This window comes from Erythrolamprus reginae, chromosome 5 (genome assembly GCF_031021105.1).
Source record: "Erythrolamprus reginae isolate rEryReg1 chromosome 5, rEryReg1.hap1, whole genome shotgun sequence".
Taxonomy (NCBI): domain Eukaryota; kingdom Metazoa; phylum Chordata; class Lepidosauria; order Squamata; family Dipsadidae; genus Erythrolamprus; species Erythrolamprus reginae.
This window is the reverse complement of record NC_091954.1, coordinates 112,892,914-112,910,939: the sequence shown is the minus strand read 5'-3', so window position 1 is coordinate 112,910,939 and position 18,026 is coordinate 112,892,914. Positions and strand designations below refer to the sequence as shown.

Below are 18,026 nucleotides of genomic sequence, written 5' to 3'. Positions count from 1 at the left end.
TTTTCGGCTTACGCACCCACCGCAGATCGCAAAATGGCACTCTGCTGGGCGGCGGCGCCCAGCTGTCACCTTTTAAAACAGCCGGGGGGCTTCTCGGCGTTCTCCCGAACCTGAACCCGAACTTTTTGGGTTCGGGTGGCTGCCGAGAAGCGCTGCTGCCCAGCTGTCACCTTTTAAAACAGCCAGAGGGCTTCTCGGTGTTCTCCCAAACACCGAACCCAGAAGTTCTGGTTCGGGTTCCGGAGGCCGCCGAGAAGCGCCCGGCTGTTTCAGAAGGTTACAGCTGGGCGCCGCCACTTGGTGGAGTGCCGTTTTTGCGATCGGTGGCGGCGTTTTTGGCTGATCTGGAGGCTAGAAAGGAGGTGGGGAATCCCAATAGGGAATTCCATGGGCGGAGTTTTGACGTCACGAAGACGTCCGACCGTTCAAACTTTTCGCCTTACGAACCTACTTCCGGAACCAATTAGGTTTGTAAGACGAGGTATTACTGTACTCTCAGCCATAATAGACAGTAAAAATAATATACGAATGAGACATTTATATTTTCTCAATTCTATTTCTGGTTGCGCTATAAAGACTGCAGGACAACATCCAGAATAGATTATTTTTATTTTCATAACCAAAGGCCCAGAGGGCAAACAGGAAATGTTTTTTATTGTGTGTCCCAAAGAATAATATCACGATATTCTTTATAAAAAGTCAGTTGCAATGCCCCTCCCTCGCACACAAAATTACATTTTAAACTCTATTTTTTAAACACTTTTCAAAAACTCAAGTTGCAATTCCCCCCAAATGTATCTTTTTCTTAATTGCAATTTTTTTATAATATAAACTTTCCAAGCAAAGATGCACTTCTACCTGTGCCGAACTAGACTGGATCAACATATCTTCCCTAATTGATTGTCTAACTTTCTCTCTCTACCACTGGATAACAGGTCATTCTGGATACATATAACCGAGAGCATTGATCTGTGTTCAAAACCTGCAGCTCTTCATTAACCGGATGGCTTTCTCCCATGCAAGCTGTGGCACATTGGTTTCTTCCACAACGCAGGTTCCAGGAAATACCAGCAACAGATTGGACGAGGACATTTTAAGCTCTGCCGTGGATTGAAACATTAATTTGACGTGAGCGTATCATGTGTTCCAGGTCCTTTTAGCATTTCCGTGGTAAAGTAGCTGCATCTCAAGCAAAAATTATTTTTCAATTCTGAGAACGTTCTACATGGAAGATACCTGGAATAAGACATAGAAATCTGAAAGCAGTTCAGTCCAGAATGTTCTTTTTTTAAAAAACAACAACAACCTGCCTATTGCCTGGTCAGGTAAAGAGAATAAGCAATGGTGTTCGTGGCCTGCAGCCGGAGCAAAATTTGGATTGTTCTACATATTGTTGGTCTGTTTTGATAGTAGGCTGAGGGCGTTTTGCATGCTCCCAAAAATAACACATTTGTCTAAAAATGCTAACTCAAAGGCACAAAGAGAGAGAGAGGGTGGGCTATTCTCTAGGCCAGGGGTCTCCCAAGCCTGGCCACTTTACGACTTGTGGACTTCAACTCTCAGAATTCAGGGAATTAAAATCCACCAGTTGTAAACGTTGTCAAGGTTGGGAGACCCCCTGCTCTATCTTAGGTCAATGTTTCTCTATCTTGACTTGATAGGATAGCGTGGACTTCAGCTCCCAAGATTATCTAGCCCAGGGATAGGCAAAGTTGGCTCTTCTATGACAGTGTTTCTCAACCAGTGTGCTGCGGCACATTAGTGTGCCGTGAGACATGGTCAGGTGTGCCGCGAAGCTCAGCTTCCGAGACCAGAAGCTGAGCTTCCTTCTTCACAGCTTCTTTTTCGTGCCTTCCTTCTTCGTGCCTTCATTTTCGCGCCTTCCTTCTTTGCGGCAGGTGAGCTTGAGGTCTGGCGGGAGGGGCACCGGCAGCAGCTACACTGGGCAATAGCCAGGGGGCGGCTGCTGCAAGCGGGAGTTCCAGAGCAGAGGCACCAGCAGCGCCCCGCCCGGCTGGAGTTTCCCTGGCGGCATCAAGTGAGCTTTGGGGCCCGGTGGGAGACCACCGGCAGCCGGAAGGTGCCGGCAGCAGTAGCGGCAGCCAATAGCCGGGGGGCGGCTGCTGCAAGCGGTGCTACCGATGCCTCCAGGGCGGAGGCATCGGCAGCACCCCACCCGGCTGGAGCTTCCCTGGTGGCGTGAGCTTTGGAGCACCGGTGGGAGGCCACCGGCAGTGGGAGCAGGAGGGCGCTGGCAGCAGCGGCACCGGGTAGTAGCCGGGGGATGGCAGCGGCGAGCAAGAGCTCTAGGGTGGATGCACTGGCAATGTCCCACCCAGCTGGAGCTTCCCTGGCAGGGGCGGCGACAAGTGTGCTTTGGGGCCCGACGGGAGGGCACCGGCAGCAGGAGGGCACCGGCAGCAGTGGCACCAGGCAGTCGCTCCAGGGCATAGGCACCAATGATGGCGGCTGGATGTGTTGCTGGACATCGTACATGCTGGCGCTGTGGGGATGGCACTGGCCCACTGGCTGGGCCGGGATGGAGGTGCCAGCCCCAGGCCCATGCCCAGCATGTATGGCGTCCAGCAACACGTCGAGCAGCTGCCGTCAGGGTTCCTGCTCGCAGTCGACCACTTTGCCACCACATGGTGTAACGAGAGAGAAAGAGAGAGATAGCAAGAGAGACACACAGAGAGAGAGAGAGAGAAAGAAAGAAATAGCAAGAGAGACAGAGAGAAAGAGAGAAAGAAAGAGAGAGAAAGAGAGCGGGGATGGAGGGAGAGAAAAAGAAATAGAGGGAGGGAAGGAGAGAGAAAGAGCAAAAAACAGAGGAAGGGAGAGAGAAAGAAGGAGGGAGAGAGAAAGAGGGAGGGAGAGAGAAATAGAGCAAAAGGGAGTAAGAGAGAGATTTTTAGCCCCCACCCACCCCACCCCACCCACCCACCCAGGATTTTGAAAATGTGAGTAATGTGCCGTGACTCAAAAAAGGTTGGGAAACACTGTTCTATGACACGAGGACTTCAACACCCAGAATTCCCGAGCTAGCATGATTGGCTCAGGAATTCTGGGAGCTGAAGTCCACAAGTCACAGAAGAGCCAACTTTACCTACCTCTGACCTAGGGGTTTGTGGGAGCTGGAAGTCCACCCTTGAAAAATCACGCAGGTTTGAGAAATATCGCTTGCGTTGTCGGCTGCTCTGCAGAATTTGCGAAGCTGCCTTCGGAGACAAAAACGGCAACCGATTCTGGTCCTCTTGGGAGAAGGAAAGGGAAAAACTGGGGTGAACAGGTTGAAGGCGCATCTTCTAAAGAGAGAAAAAGGAAAGGAAATGTCAGCAACTTCCCACAGCTTCACTCTTCATAGTCCCAGCAAGCAGGAGGGGAGTTCTTCTCCTCCAGATAAGGGATCACGGCATCCACGTAGAACTTCTTCAGCTTGGGCAATGTTTGCGTCCAGAAAATCAAGTCAAATTCCACCGGGACAATTACTATGTCGCATTTGGTATAAACCACAAAATCGATGTTGTGCACGCCCGAGGTTTTCATCTGAACTTGAACTTGGGTGTAATGGGGATGAGTTGTCTTCAACCAGTAGAAACCGCCGTCGGTTTCAAGGCAGAAGTTCTTGTCTTGGCAGGCTTCGGACACAGTCATGTTTCTGTAGTTATAGGGGCACTTCACCTCCAACAGGCAGAGAATCTCGTTGGTATAGGCATCTACAACGATGCCGTCGGGGCTGGCCGCCAGCCAGGGGTGTTTTTTGTCGACAAAGAGGCCACAGTCTTTCACGTACACCTGTTTCCTTTCCATGCGTGATTTGCGTTTTGTGTAAGCTTTCACTGCGTTCTTCTCATTCTCAATCCCCCAATTTGTGGCCTGCGACCTAATCCTCGAGTGGAGTCCCACCACCTTCTTCAGATAATACTGAGGCACGTCCAGGGTCCGGCCGTTTGCAAACCTACTTTTGGCGATAGCGCCTGCGACGGAGGCCGTGATGCGGTTCTTGCGCCACTCATGCCACTTGGGGTTGCTCCACTGCCCGCGGGTTTCCTTCTCGATCATAGCCACTTTTTCACGGGAGAAGGGCCTAGGCAGGACCCCTGCAGCATAGGAAATACCCGATGCCTTTTCTCCACCCCATCCATAGCTCCTCCTGGGACCTCTGGGTTGGCCATCGTAATAGATCTCTTCCTCCGGTCCCGATCCTCTGCCACCTCTACTCTTAGGAGCTGGAGCCGTTGGGTATGCATAAACCGTAGTGATGGTAGTGTAGCGGGCTGACGATCGAGGTGTTCGCGGACCAGCCTGGGGGGCTGGATCAGCTGGGCGGGGAGACGCAGCCCAGCCAGAGTTTTTCCTGGGTCTTTCCATTTTTCAGATTCTTGTTCTGCAAATATCTTAGTGGAGAAAAGAGAGAGAGAAGGAGGAGAGAGTTAAGGCAGATGGAGAGACACCTAGAAAATCATTAATTATTTATTGTTTATTTATTAAGCATTTTCAACATTAAAAAAAAAACCCACAAATTTTTTTTCTCTCCTTACAGCAGTTCCGTATCGGTATCAATATCAATAACATTCCTAGATTCTATTTCTATAATTCACTATGCTACTGTTATGCAATCATTTAAATTATACTAATGTTTACATATCATCAAAATTCTAAACTTCTTAATAGAATAGAATAGAATTTTTTATTGGCCAAGTGTGATTGGATACACAAGAAATTGTCTTTGGTGCATATGGTCTCAGTGTACATAAAAGAAAAGATACATTTCTCGAGAGTCATGAGGTACAACACTTAATAATGGTCACAGGCTACATAGAAGCACATATAACTACATACATATTGTAGTTCACTATCCTATATTATACAGAAGAGCCCTTCACTCCTGCACTCGAAACAGAATGCCCTACGAGACGCCTTAAACAAGATCTAAGTATTGCCCACAAGATCATATGTTGCAATGTCCTGCCTGTCGGCGACTACTTCAGCTTCAACCACAACAACACAAGAGCACACAACAGATTTAAACTTAATATTAACCGCTCCAAACTTGACTGTAAAAAATATGACTTCAGTAATCGAGTTGTCGAAGCGTGGAACTCATTACTGGACTCCATAGTGTCATCCCCAAACCCCCAACACTTTACCCTTGGATTATCCATGGTTGGCCTATCCAGATTCCTAAGAGATCAGTAAGGGGCGAGTACAAGCGTCCCCTGTCCTATTGCTCTCCTATATCTCCTATACCTTTCTTCTATTCCTATATCTCTTCTTCTATTCTTTCATTGATATGTTCTATTCCTATAACTTCTCTTCTATTCTTTCTTAGATATATTTTACTATGAGTATCTCCTCTATAACCTTCATCATGTATTTTACTATATAGATCTATCCTAGTCTCCCTTAATTTTCAAATTCAGCAGAAAAACATGTGACACATATAGACAGAATTGTCGGCTATCAATAAAATTAACTGCCTTGGAAATGGCCCTGGGTTAGGCCGAGAGGCAAATAAGGAGCTGTGATGTTCCTTCGATACACCAGGGTGATTCGACACAAAATATGTAACCCTTCCCTGGTGCAGAGCTGAAGGGATTGGATACTGTAGCCTAGAGGATAATTCTCTGCCTTACAAGGCAAAGGTTGCAGGTTCAAGTCCCAGTGGGTATGGCAAGCTGATGAGGCCAAAATAAGGCCGAAATAGATCTATCCTAGTCTCCCTTAATTTTCAAATTCAGCAAAAAAAATGTGACATATATATGTATGTATGTATGTATGTATGTATGTATATATATATGACGGTCTTGGTATATTTGGGTTTCTTCCCGTGTAGGATTTGGAAATTTCTGGTGCCGTTTCGACGAGGTCTCACTCGTCATCTTCAGGCTGGTATTTCTGTCCTTGTTCTGTTCGCCTCAGAACAAGGACAGAAACACCAGCCTGAAGATGACGAGTGAGACCTCGTCGAAACGGCACCAGAAATTTCCAAATCCTACATGGGAAGAAACCCAAATATACCAAGACCGTCATACCTGTACCTGTGAAAATCTACGAAAACATATATATATGTATGTATGTATGTATGTATGTATGTATGTATGTGTATATATATATATATATATATATATATATATATATATACACCCACTAAAACCCTCATTGTGTATTAGACTAAATAAATAAATAAACAAACAAACAAACGAATGAATGTCTTTGGTGCATACGCTCTCAGTGTACATAAAAGAAAAGATACATTAGACTAGAACAGAACTTCTTTATTGGTCAAGTGTGACTGGACACACAAGTCATTTGTCTTTGGTGCCTATGCTCTCAGTGTACATAAAAGAAAAGATACATTTCTCAAGAGTCATGAGGCACAACACTTAATAATGTCATAGGCTACATAGAAGCACATGTAACTACATACCTATTGTAGTTCACTATCCTATATTATACAGTCATTTGAATTACAATACTACTTACACGCATGTATACTACAATCGTATTGTCATCAATATTATATAATTCTTATATAGTAATTGTAATTCTACAAATAGGATATTATTTTCTAATATTTCTGCTCTGCAAGTTGTTCGCATCTGCTGCCTTTTACTTATCAGTGGCTGAAAAGACCAAACAATAAAAAAATAAAAATAATCTACAGATCATCCATCTTAGGACGGTACCAAGAATCCTCAACTTACAACAGTGACCGTTTAGTGACTGTTCAAAGTTACAACAGCGCCCGGGAAAAAAATGACTTAGGACCACTTTTCAGTTACGCTTCCAGCATCCCCATGATCAAAGTTCAGAGGTCATGACTGTTTGCAGATTCCACCGGGGGCAAAACAGGCCTGCAGCATGTGGATGTCTCCCCCATCCACAGTCCTTTGGGCAGGAGCTGGGCCAGAGCTAACCACAACAGCAAGTAGATCTAATCATAGGCTTATCTAAACCACCCTGGAAGGACTTTTTCAAGCAACTTCAGGGCGAGCTTACAGCATTGCCGATCACACACATAAGCAAATTGGAAAGAGGTGGACACTTTCCTCTTGTGCATACACAAAAAGTCACTTTCCTCTGAAAGCAGTGGAACCTTCAACAATCTGCGACACACACACACACAAAATTCTACGTGACTGCAAATAAAAGAACGAGCTGTGTTCACAAAATTGAACGTTGTTTGTCTCTAGCCTGCTTCTAGAGTATTGTGCTTTTTATTCTCTGAATAGCTGGACTACAACTCCCATTCAGAGTCCTACAGGCCAGATGACTGCAAAGGGTATGTATACATCCTTCCATTCCCCACCATTCAAATCAGAACCGAAGAAGCTTCCTGGGTGGGGAAGGGAAACATTTCCATGGAGAAAAACTAAGAAAACTCCAGTGGCCTTTGGAAAAGTACCTTTGAGCTCCTATCCTTCACCAACAAGGTGATTGTAATCTACACACTATTCACTAAGGCTGCATTACTATTACTGTCAGTCTTCTTATTGTTCCTATCACCCATCTCCTCCCACTTATGACTGCAAAACTGCAACTTTATTGCTTGTATCCTTACGATTTATATTCAGATTGTTTCTTGATTGCTTATTTGTATCCTATGACAATAATAATAATAATTATTATTATTATTATTATTAATAATAATAATAATAATAATTTATTACATTTGTATGCCGCCCCTCTCCAAAGACTCGGTGCGGCTCACAACAATGATAAAAACAATATTATAATGGCACAAATCTAATATTAAAAAACTAAAAACCCTATCATAATTAAAAACCAAACAGCACATACATACCAAACATAAATTATAATAAGCCTGGGGGAAAGGTGTAAGCCGCCCCGAGTCTTCGGAGAGGGGCGGCATACAAATCCAAATAATAAATAATAAATAATAAATAAATAATAAATCCCCCATGCCTGGCAGTATAGATGGGTCTTAAGTAGTTTACGGAAGACAAGGAGGGTGGGAGCAGTTCTAATCTCTGGGGGGAGTTGATTCCAGAGAGCTGGGGCCACCACAGAGAAGGCTCTTCTCCTGGGGCCCGCCAGATGACATTGTTTAGTCGACGGGACCCGGAGAAGGCCAACTCTGTGGGACCTTATCGGCCGCTGGGATTCGTGCGGTAAGTGTTGTACCTCCTAATTCACAAATGTATCTTTTCTTTTATGTACATTGAGAGTGTATGCACCAAAGACAAATTCCTTGTATGTCCAATCACACTTGGACGATAAATAATTCTATTCTATTTTGTTCTATTTTATTCCAATATCTATTCTATTCCATTCCAATTTCTATTCTAATATCTATTCTATTCTGTTCTATTCTATTCCAATGTCTATTTTATTCCAATATCTATTCTATTCTATTCTAATTTCCATTTCAATATCTATTCTAGTATCTATTCTATTCTGTTCTATTTTATTCCAATATCTATTCTATTCCAATATCTATTCTATTCTATTCCCAATATCTATTCTATTCTATTCCAATATCTATTCCATTCCATTCTTCTATTCAGTAGTAATGGGATGCAACCTGCCTTGAAAATATTGGTTTGAGGAGAACAGCTTTAATTAACAAAGTCCTCTTGGTCTCAATTCTTTTTTAGTCTCTTGTGGTTTAAAATCCCAGAGGCTTTAAGGGGGGGGGGGGTGTCTGAGGATTAACTCCAAATAAACTCAACCAAATGCCAGGTCAAGAGCTCGTCCTGCCATTCTGCTGGAAAGCGGGAGGGTGGTGGGGCCGGGAGAAGCTTGCTAAACATTTTTTAGCATGCTTTTTGCTTTCTGCTGCAACCGTGCAGGAATTAGGGAGGGGGATTGACGGAGGCAGACTCTCTCTCAGCCGGTTTCAGCCTGGCTCCAAGGCCATCCTGCCCGGAGACTGACCTGTTATCTAGCTAGCACCTCAATGTTCTCAAAACATCCTTGCGGCCTTAGATGGGGCTGGGCAAAGGGAGGCAGAAGGATTGTTAACAGCTCTTTTGATAACAGCTCAATGGAATCCAGAGTTTTGCTTTCCTGAGAACAGCTGCGGCACATCCCAACTTTTTATTTTTATTTATTTATATCTTAGAGCAGGGGCCTCCAACCTTGGCAACTTTAAGAGTTGTGGACTTCAACCCTTAAAAGTTGCCAAGGTTGGAGACCCCTATCTTAGAGCATATGCACCAAGACGAATTCCTTGAGTGTCCAATCGTACACTAAGACAACTAGACACAAGAATAGTGTTTTCCCAAATGCCATTATTCAAACTGCCCAAGGAGCTGCTGATCCAGTTCTACAGAGGAATCATTGAGTCTGTCAGCTGCACCTCTACAACTGTCTGGTTTGGTGCTGCAACCCAACAGGACCGACACAGACTTCAGAGGAGAATCAGAACTGCAGAAAAAGCAATGGCTGCCAACCTGCCTTCCATTGAGGACCTGTAGACTGCACGAGTCAAAAAGAGGGCGGGGGAAATATTTACTGACCCCTCACATCCTGGACACAAACTGTTTCAACTCCGACCCTCAAAACGTCACTACAGAGCACTGCACACCAAGACAACTAGACATAATAACAGTTTTCCCCAAACGCCATCACTCGGCTAAACAAATAATTCCCTCAATACTGTCAACTATTTACTAAGTCTGCACTACTATTACTACTAGTTTTTTCTCATCATTGCTTCCACTCATTTCCTCCCATTTATGACTGTATGACTGTAACTTGTTGCTTCTATCCTTAAGATTTTTATTAATATTGTTTCCTCATTGCTTATTTGACCCTAAGACCATCATTAAGTATTGTACCTCATGATTCTTGACAAATGTATATTTTCTTTTATGTACACTGAAAACATAGGCACCAAAGACAAATTCCTTTTGTGTCCAGTCACACTTGGCAAATAAAGAATTCTATTCTATTCTATTCTCCCTCCAAAGCTATTCATAAAAACTTTTTAAAAACCCACATTTTCATTCAATGTACAAAAAAACCCTATAAAGTCTGCCAATATTCTGTACTTGATAAAACTTTTTGGGAAGGCAGAGAAAGGTAAAAACCAAAGGCAAGGTTTAAAGCTTTATAGTAGTTGGAAATTCAACGTTCTATACTTATTATTTATATATATATCAGCTCTTTTCATGGTTCATGTAAAAGACAAAATTAAGATATTAATACAAAGAAATAGGATGGTGAAGGAAGCATTACTAGATAAATGGCCAAAGCAATAGAAACTGCAGTTTAATGTTTCCAAATGTAAAATAATGCACTTGGGGAAAAGGAATCCTCAATCTGAGTATTGTATTGGCAGTTCTGTGTTAGCAAAAACTTCAGAAGAGAAGGATTTAGGAGTAGTAATTTCTGACAGTCTCAAAATGGGTGAGCAGTGTGGTCGGGCAGTAGGAAAAGCAAGTAGGATGCTTGGCTGCATAGCTAGAGGTATAACAAGCAGGAAGAGGGAGATTGTGATCCCCTTATATAGAGCGCTGGTGAGACCACATTTGGAATACTGTGTTCAGTTCTGGAGACCTCACCTACAAAAAGATATTGACAAAATTGAACGGGTCCAAAGACGTGTTACAAGAATGGTGGAAAGTCTTAAGCATAAAACGTATCAGGAAAGACTTCATGAACTCAATCTATAGAGTCTGGAGGACAGAAGGAAAAGGGGGGACATGATCGAAACATTTAAATATGTCAAAGGTTTAAATAAGGTTCAGGAGGGAAGTGTTTTCAACAGGAAAGTGAACACAAGAACAAGGGGACACAATCTGAAGTTAGTTGGGGGAAAGATCAAAAGCAACATGAGAAAATATTATTTCACTGAAAGAGTAGTAGATCCTTGGAATAAACTTCCAGCAGACATGGTGGGTAAATCCAGTAACTGAATTTAAACATGCCTGGGATAAACATAGATCCATCTTAAGATAAAATACAGAAAATAGTATAAGGGCAGACTAGGTGGATCATGAGGTCTTTTTCTGCCGTCAGTCTTCTATGTTTCTATGCTTCTCTATACAACTCTCACCAAATGGCTTGTCCCACTTTGTTTTGCCTGCATGTATTCCAAGAAGGAATGCAATTAAGTTTTTAAAAAATTCTTCTTCATTGCAAAGGCTTACCTTTTTTTAATTCACAAAGTGCCGCCCTAGGCTTCGTTCCTTAGAAAGTCGATTTCCCTTTGAGGTTTTCTTCCAAAGTTGGACACAAATAGCTGCAGAGAAGAAACACAACAAAATCTTTTCAACTTTTCTTTCCCTCCAATGCAAACGCTTCGCCTTTTCTTGATTCACAAAGTACACCAACTGTAGACTTTGCCACTTATAAACGCTCCTAAAAGATGCCAAAAAGCCTGACTTCCAAAAATCCCGATTTACCCTTCGTTCTTTGTTAAACGTAATCAGATGCAGCTTCGGAACAGCTGCTGGGTGAGGTTTGAAGTGGAACAAAATGAAATATGAAAGCTAGACAGAGACCGGAAAGCTAAACGGACATGTCTGGGCATAACAACACTGCATGCTGCTGCAGCGGCTTTCCATTGCCCAGAAAAAATTTGTTTTATACTACAGGCAGTCCTTGACTTACAATAGTTGCTATGTTTAAGCAGCACTTTTAAAAGAATTAAGAATTCAGCATTAAGAATTCAACTTACTTAATCTGACATTCTCCTGACAACGAACAACCAATTATTTAGTTACGGTTTGAGGTTATGTGACTTATGGCTGTTTTTATTACCTTTAACTGTTACAGCAACCCCATGGTCACAAGATCAAAATTCAAACATTTGGCAACTGGCATATAATGGTTGCAGTATGCCGGGATCATATGAACCCCCTTTTTGCATCCCCCAGACAAGCGAAATCAATGGGGCAGCCAGATTCACTTGACAACCGTAGCGGTCGAGGTATAAAGGTTGCAAAAGTCACTTAACTGTCTTGCTCATCAAAAAATTTTGAGCTCAGTTGTGTCTACGTATACATTGCAAATACATACACACATATCTACCCATCATATATGTTCTGTCGGGCTCTCTGGTAGACTCCTCCCAAAAATTCACAGGTACAAATTTCAGACACACAACACGTTTGAAAATTCAAAACAATGTTCTTTATAATGAAAATTCACTTAAACCAAGCCCTCTTTTGGTATAGCAAAGAGCACTGGTCTCCAAACAAACTGGTAATTTGTACAAGTCCCTTATCAGTTCTGTGATACTTAGCTTGCAGCTGTGAGGCAATTCACAGTCCTTCTTTCACAAAGTGAAACACACTTTGCTCAGGTTTAGTTTCCAAGTGGGGGAAAAATCAGCACACAAAAGGTCCAAGTCAGCAAGGCAGTCACGAAACACAACAATCAGATAATCCTCCATAATGGCCAAACCCACAGGCTGCTCTTTATAGCAGCCTCACTAATGACCACAGCCCCACCCAACCACAGGTGGCCTCATTTTCTTTGATAATAATCTCTCAGTTGTTGCTGCCTATGCATCGCTCTCCGCATGCGTGGCTGTATCATTAACTCTTGTTCTGAATCCAAGGAGGAGAGAGATAATTGATCTCCTTCTGAGCTGTCTGCCACACTCTCCTCCTCCCTGTCACTCATGTCTTCTTGGTCAGAGGAGCCCTCATCAGCAGATTCCATGGGGGGGGGGGCAAAACAGGCCTGCAGCATGTGGATGTCTCCCCCACATCCACAGTCCTTGGGGCAGGAGCTGGGCCAGAGCTAACCACAACAATATATAAATATACAGCTCAAAAAAATAAAGGGAACACTCAAAGAACACATCCTAAATCTGAATGAATGAAATATTCTCGTTGAATGTTCTGTACAAAGTTGAATGTGCCCACCTCCTCTTTCTCCCGGGTGTAGCTGCTCCCTCCCCAACACGTAACACCTCCAAAACAAGTTAACTCCTCCATCCTCCTCCTACCTTTGTAGCAGCAAAAATATGCTATCAGTCAGGGAACAGAGACCACAAGGAGATCGAGTAACATAGCTTTATTGCATGCGGTTCAGAAGGTAACAAAGAACATCTGAACCACCCCTGGGTTCGCTTTCAGGATTCTTATACATTTCCAAAGAAGTACAAAAAACCCACACACACAACGATATGAGCCAATCAGTTTGATAGCTGTCAGCGTTTCCTTATACAGAAAAGGAACCAGGTTATACAACAGAGAAGAGGAAATTGTGGTTAGTGTGAAGCTATGTGTCTAGAGAGCAAGTGGCTGACTTATCTATACACCATCGAAACATGTCCTTTTTCCTGTCTTCCTGCCTTGTTGCCTTCAGCACAGATGTGTTCCACAGGAAGCAAGGCATAGATTGCAAGCAGAGTTAGGTTAGGTTTATTGGATTTATATGCCGCCCCTCTCCGCAAACTCGGGGCGGCTCACAACAATAATAAAAAACAGTACAGTACATAATACCAAATCCAATGCCCACCCATCTAGTTACAATTTAAAATTAATAATCTCATAAAAACAGTATATATATAAAAAAACAGGCACACAGTCAATCAATCAACAAAACAACATGGGCAAGGGGGAGGTGTTTTAGTTCCCCCATGCCTGACGGCAAAGGTGGGTCTTAAGGAGTTTACGAAAGGCAGGGAGGGTGGGGGCAATCCTAATCTCAGGGGGGGAGCTGGTTCCAGAGGGTCGGGGCCCCACAGAGAAGGCTCTTCCACAGGGTCCCGCCAGACGACATTGTTTAGTCGACAACTATCGTTATATATCATGTGCTAGACAGCCAGACATCCTGTGTCTATTGCAATAATCATGCTTAAGCATATTTTGGGTATATACAGACTTCCTGCTGACACTGCAACAATTCCCTTTTCCATTATATTGCGCCAGCTATGCATTTCTTTACTAAGACCAAGGTCATGCTGACCTAGGCCCCAGGCTTTGGGGCCTACAGTGGTTATGCTGACCACTTTATAACCTTCTGAAACAGCCGGGGGGCTTCTCGGTGTTCTCCTGAACGCCGAATCCGGAAGTTTGGCAAAAAGTTCGGGTTCGGGAGGCCGCCGAGAAGCGCTCTGCTGTTTCAGAAGGTTACAGCCGGGCAGTGCCGCCCAGTGGAGCGCCGTTTTTGTGATCGGCAGCAGCATTTTCGGCCAATCTGGAGGCTGAAACGGAGGTGGGGAATCTCAATAGGGAATTCCATGGGCAGAGCTTTGACGTCACGAAGACGTCCTTCCTGGTCGGCCGAAACGTGGCCTCCAGGAAGGACGTCTTCGTGACGTCAAAGCTCCGCCCATGGAATTCGCTATTGGGATTCCCCACCTCCGTTTCAGCCTCCAGATCGGCAGAAAACACTGCTGATCGCAAAAACGGCGCTCCACCGGGCGGCACTGCCCGGCTGTAACCTTCTGAAACAGCCAGACGCTTCTCGGCGGCCTCCGGAACCCGAACCCGAACTTTTGCCAAACTTCCAGGTTTGGCGTTCGGGAGAACGCTGAGAAGCCCCCCGGCTGTTTTAAAAGGTGACAGCCAGGCAGCGGCGCCCAGCGGAGCGCCAGTTTGCAATTCCCCCCCCCCCTTGCACGCATTAATCGCTTTTACATTGTTTCCTATGGGAAACATTGTTTCGTGTTATGAACTTTTCACCTTGCGAACCTCCTTCCGGAACCAATTAGGTTCGTAAGACGAGGTATTACTGTATTTGTCACACATAGCCAGTGGTGGGCTACGAGCCGGAACGCTAAATTGCACTCATCGCCGTGGCTCGTAAGTGCTTGCCGGGCCAGTGCAATTTTGCTTCTGCACCTGTGGAGGTAGCAAAACTGCACATGGAGCTGCAGGTGCGCCCGTGTTTCGGTGAGGCTTTTTTTACTTCCGCGCATGCCGAAACATGGGCGCACCGGCAGCTCCGTGCGCAATTTTGCTACCTCCACAGGTGCAGAAGCAAAATCGTGCCGGCTCCACCCCTCTGGAATCAGCTCCCCCCCCCCCCGGAGATTAGGATTGCCCCCACCCTCCTTGCCTTTCGCAAACTTCTCAAAACCCACTTCTGTCGCCAGGCATGGGGGAATGGATTCCCCTGGGCTGTTTCCGCTTTACGTATGGTTTGTATGAGATGTATGATTGTTTTTTTACATTAAGGGTTTTAAATTGTTTTAACCATTGGATTTGTCCTGTTTTGTTGTTGTGAGCCGCTCCGAGTCTCCGGAGAGGGGCGGCATACACATCTAATAAATAAGTTTTGTTTCTTTTCAGGATGGAAACCTCCACAGCCAGGTGGGCTCTCCTTATAAAACGCCCATTTGGAGAGAAGAAGCCCTCCCTCCTTAAGGGCGGGTCTCATTTTTCCTGCTTTCCGCTTCTCCCACCATTACCTACCTGGGCAGTTCCTTTAACCCAGCGGTCCCCAAAGTACGGCCCGCGGGCCACATGCGGCCCACTGAGGCTATTTATCCGGCCCACGGGTGAGTGACAGGAGCACATCTAATTTTCCATGAATAAAATGCGGTATTTTGTTAGTAACTAATATCAATCATCAAAAAAGTTGCATAAGTTTTTTTTTCTAATTTTGTCATCCAGTTACATTCATTTTCTTTTAATTAAATTCCCTCCTCAAAAAGTACACCAATTATATTTCTAACTTATTAACCATTATGCCAAAGTGCATCCTTCTTTCTTTATACATTTTTCTATAAACCAAGAAAACCTTGTATAGCCAGATGTTAACAAAAGAAAATTAAAAACAAAACATAAACATATATGAATTTCAGACTTCTTTCCCCCCCTCTAAATAGTACGTTCCCAATTTGTTTTTTACTTTAAAATAAGGTATGTGCAGTGTGCATAGGGATTTGTTCATAGGTTTTTTTTATAGTCCGGCCCTCCAACAGTCCGAGGGACAGTGAACTGGCCCCGTGTAAAAAGTTTGGGGACCCCTGCTTTAACCTCTCCAGGCTATGGACTGCTTTCCATTTCCCTGGAGCATTGCAAAAACACACCCAGAAACTATATCTAAACTCCATGGACACCATATTTTAATTATTGCAAAGTAAGCCCCACCGTTTTTTATCTCTCTCTTTCGGATGGGAACTAGCGGTGGCTCTCTCTATATATATAAATTTATATAAATTATAAAAATATATAAATTATATATATTTTTTTAAAAAATTATTTTATATTGACAAATATACAAACATTAAACATTTATGCTTATCTATTATACATAATAATTAATATTTTACAATTCTGTGTTCTTTTTAACATTATATTTTCTTAGTACTAATTCCTTTTCTTGTTTTTTTCCCTTATCCAGTTATAGTTTCTCCCACACTCTGTAGTACTGTAGTTCTTATTTTGTTTATCCTCGTTAATTTACTTAGTTTAGCGCAGTCTAACATTTTATTGATCACCATCTCTTCATTTGGTATCTTTTCTTCTTTCCAATTTTGTGTGAATGCCAATCTTGCTGATGTTAGCATATGTGTTATTAAACAATAGTCTTCTTTGCTGTGTTGACCTCTGATTACTCCCAATAATTACATTTCTGGTTTTGTTTCTAATTTATATTCCAATATTTCTTCCAACCAGCTCTGAGTTCTAGTCCAAAATTTCATTTATATTTTTCTTATGTTCAGAAATGTTCAAACTACCAATCTCACACCAACTTTAGTAAAATTGAACGCATTTTGCAAGCTAAACTATCTATAAATTGAAAAAAAGTTCACAAATAAAGGGGGGTTCTGGCTTTTATAATAAAAATAAACCAATATGCTTTTTTTTTTCAGTTCAATTTTCATATCATTGTGTGCAGAAATGTTCAGACTACTTTCCAAGTGAAAAAAGGTTTTCAAATTGACCAAACATAAGCACTTCAAATGAAGAATTTTTGGTCCGGGTCAGGGTGACCTGGGAACAGACCTCTAGGGACTTTTTTTTTTCAGCAAGAAAGAAACCCCCCACCCCCCAAAAAAAATTATCATAGAGAACCCCTGAAATGATACAAAGTCATGAAATTTCAAGTTTCAGATATGCAGGGAATTTTTTTTACAAGGTCTCAAACTTTGATTTCGGGTGTCACAGACCCGAACAGAACAGCAATATGTCAAAGGGTTAAATAAGGTTCAGGAGGGAAGTCTTTTTAATAGGAAAGTGAATACAAGAACAAGGGGACACAATCTGAAGTTATTTGGGGGAAAGATCAAAAGCGACATGAGAAAATATTATTTTACTGAAAGAGTAGTAGATGCTTGGAACAAACTTCCAGCAGACGTGGTTGGTAAATCCACAGTCACTGAATTTAAACATGCCTGGGATAAACATATATCCATCCTAAGATAAAAATTCAGGAAATAGTATAAGAGCAGACTAGATGGATCATGAGATCTTTTTCTCCCGTCAATCTTCTATGTTTCTAAATAAAACCATGCAAATTCCGTGCAATGCGAAACCCTCCCCTCCACGCAGGAATTTTAGCCATCCAGGCTTTTTTTTCCTTTCCCGAGTCCCCCCACCCCATTATATCCGCTTGCATTCTCACGCCTTTATCCTGCAAAGGAAAACAAAAGGCAACCAGGCGCTCCGCAACTTTTCCTTGCTCCGAATTATCCGCCCCTCCCCAAAAAGGCAGAAAATAAAAATGGGGAAAAAAATAAATTTCGCTTTATTGGCTTCTCTTAACCATCGGGGCGCAGATTCGCGCTCCCCGCCAAACAAAAGCTGCAAAAACGCGCCATTGCCCGCGGCTGAAGTGGGGGGGGGGAGAAAGAGCGCGAAATTCACTCCCGAACAAACTTACCAGCCCGCTCCGGAGAAGGGGGAAAAGAAACTTGCAGCTCGCGCACGCGCACTCACCCGGGAGAGGAAAAAGGGGGAATCCCTGCGGGTCTCGCCCACAAAGCGCCCGCGCCGTTTGGAGCTGCCTCGGCCCCGCCCCCGATAGCAGCTGACGACCATTTTGGTTCTTTTTTCCAGAGCGGGAAAAATAAGAGGCCGTCTGAGGAGAATCTTTTTTTTCTTTAGAAAGAAAAAAAACCCCTCACAAACGAAAATAATAATGATTCG

At 43.5% G+C, this 18,026-nt stretch overlaps 1 protein-coding gene across 3 annotated transcripts; it reads right to left on the bottom strand.

The window, feature by feature from the left end:
• Positions 1–590: 590 nt before the first annotated feature.
• Positions 591–17,842, bottom strand: LOC139168232 (uncharacterized). Of its 3 annotated transcripts, none has more exons than XM_070753747.1 (3): positions 17,761–17,842; positions 11,121–11,212; positions 591–4,397 (listed from the first exon to the last, which is right to left on the bottom strand). In XM_070753747.1, exon 3 carries the CDS (start codon positions 4,369–4,371, stop codon positions 3,352–3,354), a length of 1,020 nt encoding a protein of 339 aa, XP_070609848.1. In that variant the 5' UTR covers positions 4,372–4,397; positions 11,121–11,212; positions 17,761–17,842; the 3' UTR covers positions 591–3,351. The 3 variants fall into 3 exon arrangements, with proteins under 3 accessions (XP_070609848.1, XP_070609849.1, XP_070609847.1); XM_070753748.1 differs by lacking the exon at positions 17,761–17,842 and adding an exon at positions 11,376–11,496; XM_070753746.1 differs by lacking the exon at positions 17,761–17,842 and having other exon boundaries at positions 11,121–11,362.
• Between the last annotated feature and the right edge of the window lie 184 nt (positions 17,843–18,026).

Excerpts from the sequence above, each read along its gene's own strand:
- LOC139168232 (XM_070753747.1), bottom strand. The coding sequence starts at position 4,371 with ATGGAAAGACCCAGGAAAAACTCTGGCTGGGCTGCGTCTCCCCGCCCA.